The sequence below is a fragment of the Larus michahellis genome, chromosome 5 (genome assembly GCF_964199755.1).
Source record: "Larus michahellis chromosome 5, bLarMic1.1, whole genome shotgun sequence".
Taxonomy (NCBI): Eukaryota; Metazoa; Chordata; class Aves; order Charadriiformes; family Laridae; genus Larus; species Larus michahellis.
In genome coordinates this window covers 37,798,958-37,809,470 of record NC_133900.1, presented here as the reverse complement: position 1 = coordinate 37,809,470, position 10,513 = coordinate 37,798,958, and the positions used below count along the sequence as shown (strand labels likewise).

Genomic DNA, 10,513 nt, shown 5'->3' with positions numbered 1-10,513 from the left:
AACCTGCCCATGATCGTATTATCTCCTGATCTTCCTGCCCACTATGTGTGTCTTGCATCTGACACAACTCAGCTCAGGGAACACCTCAACCCATTTTACTGTACCGCTTATCTTTTGAGCGGGCTGTCTACGTCCACAAATAACTAGAACAGTCCCCAAGCTGTGAGGCTGCTACCTTCCATAAAAAAGATTTAGTGGAGGCACGTTTTATGTAGGTTTTCTGGTGTCTACTGACAGGGGAATGGGGGTTTGCTTTCAGGTCTCACTTGGAACAAGGGCTGATCACAGTAGGAGTGGGGGGGTAAACCAAGGCAACATTAACTCGCTCGCTGCCATTCTTGGGACAGATGATCTCCGTCAGTCCCTCTGGTCTTGGCTGACTCAGCAGTTCTCCTGTGAATAAAGGAAACCGATGAAAACAGTTAAGCATTGGCAAGGCAGTTTTTGCAATTTTTGCTTTTAGCAAGCCCTTCCCCTGCCCTTCACCAAGTAAACATCCATGACCGATGCAAGTGAGCACTGTAAGAGGGCTTACTGGTCCTGCAACCCAAGCAGGTCTCATCTGTGTAACTATGGTGAATGTCCTGGTGATTACAGCTTGGAGACATGCTGCTCCACACTAATGTAACATCTGCCATCTTTCCTGTCTCTGCTTTGAATGACTGCACACAGATTTGAGAGCTCCTTAGGGATTCATAGCATCTAGATGGAGCCTAATGAGATGGAGGTTTTAGGAGTAGGTGTTTTAATTAGGCTTTGGGTACAGATGGGATCCAGAAGTTTACTTTCAATCTCCATGAAAGGGAAGAAGCTGACCTGTAACATCAGCAGGAAATTGGTAGACAGAGCAAGCTACAGATAATAATAAGCCTTATAATTCACATCTGCATACTACAGCCATCCGCACCCACAAAGCTACGCAAAAAGCAGCTGTCTTTCAGTTCAAGCAGAAGGATGCTACAAGGACCCTGCCGAGACCACCTTCTTTGGTATGAACCAGAAAGAAGATGGTTTGAAAGCACTGACACAGACCCTATTTTTGCATCACTTCAGTATTTCTCCTCTAAGAAATTCTAGGGAGGACCTCAAACCAGCCACACACAAGCGTGCTGGACCTTTTCTGAACCTGTATGGTATCTCCTGTTCTGTCCCTGAACAACCCTGCCCATTGCAGCTGTCCAGCCATTGCTGCAGTACTGTGATTTCTGAGCTGGAGAGACCCCACTGCTCTGCAATGGCTGGCCGGCTGCAGGGTGCCTCTCCTAGCTGCCAGAATAATATTTAGAATCGTGTAAAAATACTCGAGAGGATTCCCTAATGCCCCTTTCCCTGGGCGTGCTTGCCACAGCTGCTGTGGGACCGCTGCGGTGTACTGCAAGGGCTCTGGGCCACACTATACTCTGCTGAGCATGCAGATCGCAGATCCCAGCTCCCAGCCATCAGCTCTTCCCAAATGGAGGCAATACCAGCTCTGTACTCAGTAGCAGCCGGGGGCTCTCACACCGCATGGTATCCCTCTGCTAAATGAGCTGCGTCAGCTCCACTCTTCAAGTGCCAAGTTGGCAGCTCCCCACCGCTGGCACCCTTGCAGCATGTAGTCCAGGGCGAGGCACGGGTCAGCACAGGAAGAGGGGAAAGCCGGGTGCTGAGATGTGTCCAGTTCCGAGGAATGCTTCCCCAGCAGCTCGGTCAGAGCAACTCAGGTTTCCTCCTGGCTCCACTCCACACATGACTGGCCCCAGCAGGGCAGATTCCCCAGCCACTGACATGCCATCTTCTCAGCATAGTCCAGCCACAGCTTAGATGCCCAATAGCACCAGAAGCACCTCTTGATACTAGTCCGGCAGGTAGGGTCTGCTCTCAAAGGCATATGGGATGGCAGCATCCATGCCCAGCAAGGGCTCAATTCTTCTGCTGAGCATGCCCACACTGGTGCCGCACAGTCCCTATCCGAGGCAGAAGCACCAGGCCACAACTGGCTTGTGCCAGCTGCATCAGTGACTTCCTTTGCAGAGGCAGGCCAGCTGTAAGCAGGCTGCAGGCACAGGTCCACACAGAACTCTCTGCACCCATCCATCAAGCAGCCACTGTGAGCTGTCCCCACTTCCAATAAAACACTCAAGACAGATGGTCCTTGGACTCCCCTAATTTGAAATGCACTTGCAATAAATTCCTCTGCTGTTAAACAAAGAACATCAGAAAAATGTCTCCCTGTGTCTTGCTGTTATTGCCAGGCAGCCCCAGAAAACCAGAAAAGAAATCACACTTTGAAGAAATACTGCACAGCCTGCACAGCAATGGCACAACAGGCAGCCCCATCATGCCTGAAGCCACCCAAATGCCACTTCCCTTCTCTCCTCCTCACACTGTTTCTCTTCTTGCTTTCAAGAAAAAGCAGTTCCAAACCCCTTGGTTTTTCCAGAGCAAGAACACATCATTCAGTATCGTGAAAGCGGAGGGGAGGGCTTGGCAGGCAACACGCACGCACACAGTTCCTCTTGAGAGATACCCCACCTCCGGGGCCAGTAATTCCAGTTTGCCCCCACGGTCTGCAATCTGAATTCACATTTGGTTTGAATATCTACCCTTGTCTCACCACCCACACTCAAACCTGAAGTGGCAGAGCAGCTTTTAAGCCACGCTGACACGTCTCCCAAAACAGAAGAATCGTGACGGTATTTGCAATTCAAAGTTAAATCTGCAAGGCAGCGTCCTCAATTACGTGAGCTGTCACACATTGAAAGCAGCATTGCATCCCATCAAGCACGTACGCCACAGGGCTCTGTGTCCCCGTGATTCCCAGGTTTCCAACCCCAGGTTGACTTCCAAACTGCAGTATTGCTAAGAGTACTGAAAACACCAGCTCTGAAAGATGAGTCACAGAATCAGTGCATCATTAAGTGCTTTAAAGGCAGGGCTAATATCCATTAGATCTTAAACCAGAGGAGTGCAATAAGACTGGTCTGTCCGCTTGAGCCTTCATTCCCATGTCCCTCTCCCCACTTCAGGAATCCTTAGATGGTGATTTCTCAAGCAGAGTAGATTGCTGCCGGGTAAAACAGATGCCTGATTTGCAGGCAAACCCCTTCCCACAGCTCTTCAGTCAACCCTCCTTTTCTTTATGGCTTTACCTTTGGGAAAAAGCTCACTCTGTCCCCAGCCCCATCCACACCTTCTCCAGCCCCACGTCCATTTCCTGCTGGCATACACGCTGCTCCCCAGAAGAAAAACTTTTCTCACAGTTACTCCATGAGATACATCACATACCAAGTGGGCAGCAGGTCACCCGTGCATCCTTCCTATTCCTCCCCCTCCCAGCTAAGGGATGTCCCACTGCCTTCCCACCATAGCGTTCTCGTCCCCTTGTCTTTTCAAACGGCTCATCTTTGCTGCACAAACTCACCACAGTACTAAACCAGGCATAACCATCTAAATCACACTTCATATCATTGTTAAATAAAAGCCAGTGCAAATCCTACTGCAATAGGCAACCTTCAGAGTTGTAACAAAATAGTATTGAGACAGTGCTTGGATGCAACTCTACGGGACCAGAATCTCTTGGAGGTTTCAGAAACCTCACTATTCTAATTCGGAAATTATTCAAACTACAGGAGATTAGAAACAAAAGTCTTCAGGCCTGTGTCACAGTGGGAAAAAGGAAATCAAAAGAAGTATTGCACTCATACAAATGAAAAAGCTAAGTGCCTGGCATGCAGCGGTGCTTGCTTGGTTTAACTGTTAAGTATAAATGTAGCTGGAGCAGCCCATGTCTGCAGCACTTGTTCTGCCCCTGTGTACAGACTAGCTAGTCTGTATTTTGATTGCACATTCTTTCATGAGCATGTCACAAATTTTACTGGAAACCTCAGTTCCGCCTGCCCCCTCTGAAAGGTTGCCCTGCGATAGCATACACACAAACCACAAAGCCTATCCTAGTCTTGACGTGGCCTTGGTTTTGATGTTAACTTCCACAGAAGCCACTAAGGTTTTAACCAAAACTCTGACCACTTTGTCTTAAGGCTAAAGATGAACACAGTTGAGTTTTTGAAAAACAATCCCATCTTCCAGGAGACAAACCTGCATCACTAAGATTATTCAGCTAAATTAGGAGCACGAGCCCTATTTCCAAAGGCAGTTTAATGCTGGGTACTTGCTAACTAAGGCCTGATTTTTAGATGCATCTAAGTCCCAGTTCAGGTGATAGCAGAGAGGTTCCCACTAAGCCTGGCTGAAAGCACCTGCAAACAGACAGCAGATGCTTTAGAAGATGTTCTTTTGCTGCCTCTCCAGTTACAAGAGCACAAATGGTGCAGAGGAGTTGCTCCTTTCCCATGGCCACCCTCCTGGCTTTTTGGCACAGAAACAGGTCTCCGCAACTGGGTTAAAATGTACTGTACGGCAAGCTAAGGCTGAGACACAAACCGAGACCCTGTCGTGGAACTGCCATGGTCGGTGATGGTTGCAGCAAAAGGTGCTTTGTAAACTCCCCCAGGCAGATGGGCTGAGTGAGTTATGCTGCCCGCACCATTTAAAAGAAACCTGCTACACACGGGCGGTCACAGGCAAATGTAGAAACAAGCCTTCAGCCATGCCCAAAACTCTACCAGAGGGCCTGTTTCCTCCCTCTCTGCATAAGCCAGCTCACCTGAAGCAGGTATTTCTATATCAGCAAGATGTTCTTCGCTGCCACTGTTTTATCCCAGAACAGACACAGGCACAGTCAACTTAGAGCCACTTGTGTTGGGTTCCCGGGCCAGGGCAACCCCTGCACCCCCTGAGGATAACTGCATGTGCCAGACAGAGCTCAACCATGTATCCCCTCTCAGTGCACGAGGAAGACATTTCTACTGCCATATTTGCCCAGGAACACAGAAAAGCCTTGGTGTACACTTTTTGGTCAAGTACAGAGTTAGGCACGTTATTCCTGCTGTCCTTGATTTACTGTGATTTGGGGAAGGATGCCTCCCTCGAAGCTCATGCCAGTGATCAGACCCATGCATGCTGCAAAGCACACTTCACTGGCCTTTAAAAGAAAATACCCGTGAAATGCCAGATACCCATGACAAATCAGAGAGTTAGGAGGGAGGCTGACAGCAAGAAAAGCGAGAACTTGCAGGCGTGTTCGGTTACTCCATGCTGGCAGCCAGACAAGGCCAACTGTAATTCTACTTGGCTGCCTAACAGAGAGAAGGGTTTTGCACGCCAGGAGGAAAATCCCACCCGGACCGTTTGCCTTCACACAGTTCCCACTACCACGGCTCTGCTAAGTGGCACAAGGTTCCCTGTTCACATGTCAACAATCTGCAGCAAGGGCCCGGGGTGAGAGACTCTGCTCCGGCCTGCCGTGCCATCTTCTTTCTCTCAGCTCCCAGGAGAATAATTTGCACGCTATCAGCCTGATAGTGTTTCTCATTTTCATGTCAGGATCTGGCCTCTATTGGGACAACCAGGAAGCAGCGGATGAGCAGGGCCCTGGACCTGGCTTTGTTGTGCTGCTTCTCTCTCTTCAGTCTGCTTGGGACCTTGAAGATACATTGCTTATGCTTCATGACAGGGGCATGAGACAACCAAAATCAAGCTGTTCCTACATCCTGCCCTGCCTCAACACTGACCCACTCACTCCACCCCATGCCCCGCAGCTGCTCCAACCACATACCCACTGTTTTCCACAGCTCCACCACCCATTTGCTCTCCTACCCCTTCTCACTCTTCCTCCTTGCTGAAAGCCTTCAGGCACCAACCACTGCAAGTGGGTTTGGCAGGAGACAGACTTTACATCTCAGCCTCAACTGCTTCTCTGTCAAGACTCCTTTGACTAATCCTTGCTTGTGACATCTCTCAGCACAGCACCCAGCAGTCAGGCCTTCAGAAAAGCAGAAAATAAAACACTTCAACATTGCCTGTATACCAAAAGCACGTCCCATGCTTGGTTTCCAACAGCAGTCAAAAAACAGGGCTCACAAAAGAGCCCCAGGTCCCAGGACACCCCTCTGCTTTGCATGCAGTCCTAGCCCCTTTCATCCATACAACTGTGAAGAGACTGGGGTTGGAGAAGCTATAGCTTCTCTGCCTGTCTGTTAGTTGCTTTGAGGTTGAACAGCTGGAGCACGTACACAGTTAGATCAAACCTGTCACGGAGGCAGGACGAATTGAATAGCCACGTGCACAGATTTCCCCCTCTGCTGTAAGCACAGCCAATGTCCTCATGCGCTGGGACTTTGCAGCCAGCTCTACGGTAGATGAGAAATCTGCCAGCAGTCTTGGCAGAAGGAGGGGGAAGGAGATGGTGTCTCACACCAAGCCTGCTTCTACACCATTTAAATCTTGTCTTCACCACTCTCTGCTTAGATTAAACGAATTAGTTGCTTCCTGCAAATGTTTCTGTGCACGATGCACAAACTTGTTCTCAAAGGACTGCGCACAGAAAATACTGCTCTGTATTGGTATGAATTTTTAATATGCTCCTCACAGCACGACCTGCATGTCACGCACAAAGATACTTCCCGGAAAGTTAGAATTCTGCACGTTCCTTGATTTATTTCTGGAGCCCTGAGCAACCTTATCTACTCAGCCTGCTTGGAGCAAAGTGTTGAATAGAGAGCTCCAAGTTAGAACTTCATTTTCTTCTCACTGGAGGTTATTCTTCTGGCTGCAAACACAACAAAAATAAAGAAGCAGAAACATCACAAAAGGGAGCAGAGCAGGGTGAAATCCACAGTATGAAGACAAAGTTTCATGAGCCTCACATTGCAGTCCCAGCTAAAGGAGCTTAAACCTAACAATCAAAAAAACCCAACAAAAATCCCAGCCTGTCAAAGTGCCCCTGTGGGAGAGACCACTGTGGAAAAAAGCAACAGAGAAGAAAATTCTGTTGGTAAGCACCGATCACAACAGCAGGCTGGTGAACAGAGCCACCCATCAGGTACAGCACATGCTCAGGAACAAATCAGCCTGGGATTAAATATAGTTAAAAAAGAAAGGGAAGGCTTGAAAACAAAAACCAAAGCTTGCTCTGGAAATGTGCAGTGGGAAAGACGGCTGGTTGCAAGGCAAAGGATCAACCTGCAGAGATAAGTCCCCAAGACCAGAAACTGAGAGCACAGAGAAAGGATGAGGAGAGCAAGGAAGCGGGTTAGAGCTTTCCAAAATATGCAAAAGGAACTAATGGCAATTTGCCATTTCTCCTTTGAAGGGTTCAAGAACAAAAATGTCAGCAGTGACATCTTACTTGAACACAGAGCAGTCTTCTGCAGGTGCTCAGCTCCACTCTGGAGCATCACAACTGCCAGCCGACAGGCTCAGCCTTGGACTGCTGGCTGACCCAAGCACAAGAGACCTTTCCAGCTCTTGTATTCACAGCACCAGCTACCTCTCGAGCCAGCACCTCATCTCTAGGCCTCACAGCTCTGGCTGTGGACATGTATATGGCTCACCTTGAATATTTCCCCCAGCTGGCTGCACCGGAAAATGTTTTCCCAAGGCTCTTAATTCATGCCAGATGACAGAAACATGAAACAACCTCTGTGATGGATCTCTGGAAACAGGCAGGAGTGTTTTTCAGCTTGGAGCTGACGGGTCTAGGTCAAGCTTCAGGACCTAGAGCTGCCATTCCCCAGGCAAGGAACCCCAGACCCGTTGCAGATGCTGCACCCTGCTCAGCTCAGGCCCAAGCAGCTTTCCTCACCACAGCTGAGATCACTCTGCACTTCACCTCCTTTACCTCCTACCCAAGGAGCCACCAGGCTAATCACTCTGGCAGGAAGCCTGAGGCTGTGCCAAAGGGTAAGGTGTTCTGCAAGGCCTACCCAGGAGACACAGGGAGACAGATGCTGGACCTGGCAATTGCTACCTCTAATTTTAGCCACTCAGGGAAGGGGAGAGGTCAGAAGCTAGAGACTTAACCCCTCACTGTCATAGAAGAAGAGGACATTGACACACCTCAGTGGTTGCAAAAGCTCCGGGGAAGCCTTTGGCACTGGACCGAGTATACCTTTGGGTGAAGAACTTGAGCATTTTGGATACTTGACTCAGCAGCTACAGAAGGGTAATTATTCAAAATGCCAATTTACATCTCATCCACTAATTTCCCCAACATGAGTTATTTGAGATCATCCCTTACCAGTGTGGCAGTACGTGGTTTCCAAGTATAAAATTTGGAAAACTCTATGTTTGTCCCAAAACATTAGTTAATTATCTTTTTCTCAGGCACATAGAAGTTAATTATAGTTAGAGCTGGAATTCAATTGAAAGCAAATCAAAAAACCCCACACGTTCCCCAAACCATACAATTTGGTACTTCCTATCTCCATACTCACAAACCAGAATGGAGAGAGCAGTAGGAAGTCATCAAAACAGCTCCATCAAAATAACTCCAGGAGCACTCATAAAGGTTTGAGCCCTTCTGTCTCCTTCTGACAGTTTGAAATAAGCAGCTTGGAGAAATGAAGGATCGTTGACATCTAACTTATTCCTAAACCAGTGTGGGTAATTGATCCACCAGCAGCATGGCTACACGACGCATGCAACATCTCTCCTTCCACAACTCACGAAATACTGAGCGCAGAGAGCATTTATATCAGGTAGCACCGACATCTCAGCAAAAGGTGTCTCCTTGTCATGAGGAGAGAAGGCTGTGACTTTTGACGTCAATGCCCACCCCCCCAGAAACACGGGGGAGTGGGGAGTAAACATGATGCCATTTCACCACTCTGTCCCACCAGAATCCACCTATTTCAAATAGTATTTCAGCATGAGTAGTCTCCCGTGTTCAGCTTCATCTCTACCTGTTCTGTTGGGCACTCCATCCTTCTTCTACCTGTGCAACGGGGAAGGTGGGAGCAAGCCACCTCTGCCCATGAGTGACCAGAGCAGACACTGGAGAAAGGAAGCGACCAAAGGGGACAAGCAAACAGCACAGCATAAAGGTTCTGCAAAATGGGAGGGGGCACTGGGAAAACCTTAAATACAAAACAAAGCATCCTCCAAATTGCTGAATATTTTGCTGCCCTTCTAATACCAAAAAGCTCCTCGAATTGGCAGGCTGCAACACAGCACTTTAAGACGACCACAATACAAAGCCATGAAAAATTGATTTGCTTCATTAACATTTTAGGACCTTATTAGCTGGAACGAAATTGACTGTCAAGGCATTTTCAAGGCATTTTAAGGGGGAGCCATGGTATAATGAGCTCAGTGCGAATTATCTACATCCCAGAATAGAAACAGGCCTGTCACTGAGTAACCAAGCCCAGAATCTACCTTTTGGTTATTTTTAATTCCAGCCTTCAGCTGTATCTGCCAAGGCAAAGCACCAGCTGGAGAGAAAGCTGCAGCCATCCCTGACCTGTCTGCTCTCACCCAGAAACAGCAAGGTACGACTGCATGCAGAGCATCCACCCAAACGCTAGACACCACCAGCTGCAGCCAGTCCAAATGGCAACAATTCCCACCAGCCCTGAGCCCACCTTTCCAAACAGTAATTCCAAAGCTATTACAACCCCATCACAGAAGAAATACTGAGCCTTCTTTCACCCAGACAATTAGTGTGCTGCAGGTGCCACTAAAGGAAAAACAAAGAGTTTAAAAGAGCTCTCAAAGCCATTACTGTGATAAGCAAAGTTAACAGGCAGGATTCACCAAGGTCTGCAGGGAGTTGCCAGGACTAGTCAGCATCCTGCTAGCTCTGGATTTCTGTGTTTGGGTCACAACACGTTAACAGCTGGCACATGAAAAGCCAACCCCTGGAGGGGGTCTTACAAAACTCATTCCCGTGGACTTCCAGCCTTACACAAGCATTGAGGCAAGGCCAAGTCTCAGCTTGCCCCTCTGCTAAATTTAGAGAATTAGGCAAGACTGAAAGACATTTTTCCTCACAATAGTTTGGCTACGACATTGCACCCAGAACTGGCTGATCGTTTTTCTGCCTGCTCCAACACAAGAACGAAGAAGTTTCTATGCATGCACTGCGAGGTGCAAAGAAAACCAAAGGAAGCGGTCCAGCACCTGACCCGAGCTGCAGAACTCCCTGCTGCAACACACTGTAGATTCAAGAAGCTCACGAGGGTTCACAAAGAGACCAGACCAGTGTCTTTAAACATTACTAAAGAGACAGATCCCTGTGCTGAGGACAGACAAAGGCTGAGAGAACACCTGGGACAAGGTGGCTTGCTTCTTCCCCACAAGATGTCCATGCATGCTGCAGCAGAAGGTAGGATCCTGGTTACGCAGTCCCTCTTCTGGAACAAGCTTTCAGTAAAGTCCAGCTGGGGAGCGAAAGACCTGCAGTTTCCCTTGTAGTAGCCTTTTACATTCTAACACAACAATCCTTTGTTTGTTTTTCTCCAATTTGCCTGCCCTTCACAAGCCAAGAAAAAAACCAAACCAAAACACACATGCAAGACGTGTGTGTACATGTGCTGCCCAACAGTTTTCCCTGAGATTAAATAAACTCCTTCCTGGGTAAAAGTAATTTGGCTCCATGAGTTGCTGTTGCCCTAGGGCCATTCCAAGGCTT

At 48.3% G+C, this 10,513-nt stretch overlaps 1 protein-coding gene across 3 annotated transcripts in view; it reads right to left on the bottom strand.

Moving 5' to 3' along the window:
* The window catches only part of MFHAS1 (multifunctional ROCO family signaling regulator 1), a 35,395-nt gene that overhangs the window by 5,429 nt on the left and 19,453 nt on the right, over positions 1-10,513 (bottom strand). For all 3 annotated transcript variants that reach the window (XR_012587362.1, XR_012587363.1, XM_074589631.1), the window contains exon 2: positions 267-393. Coding sequence is in view for 1 of the 3 variants with exons in the window: in XM_074589631.1 (XP_074445732.1) it covers positions 267-393 (127 nt within the window). In the remaining 2 variants the exon portion in view is untranslated. The remainder of the gene's footprint in view (positions 1-266; positions 394-10,513) is intronic.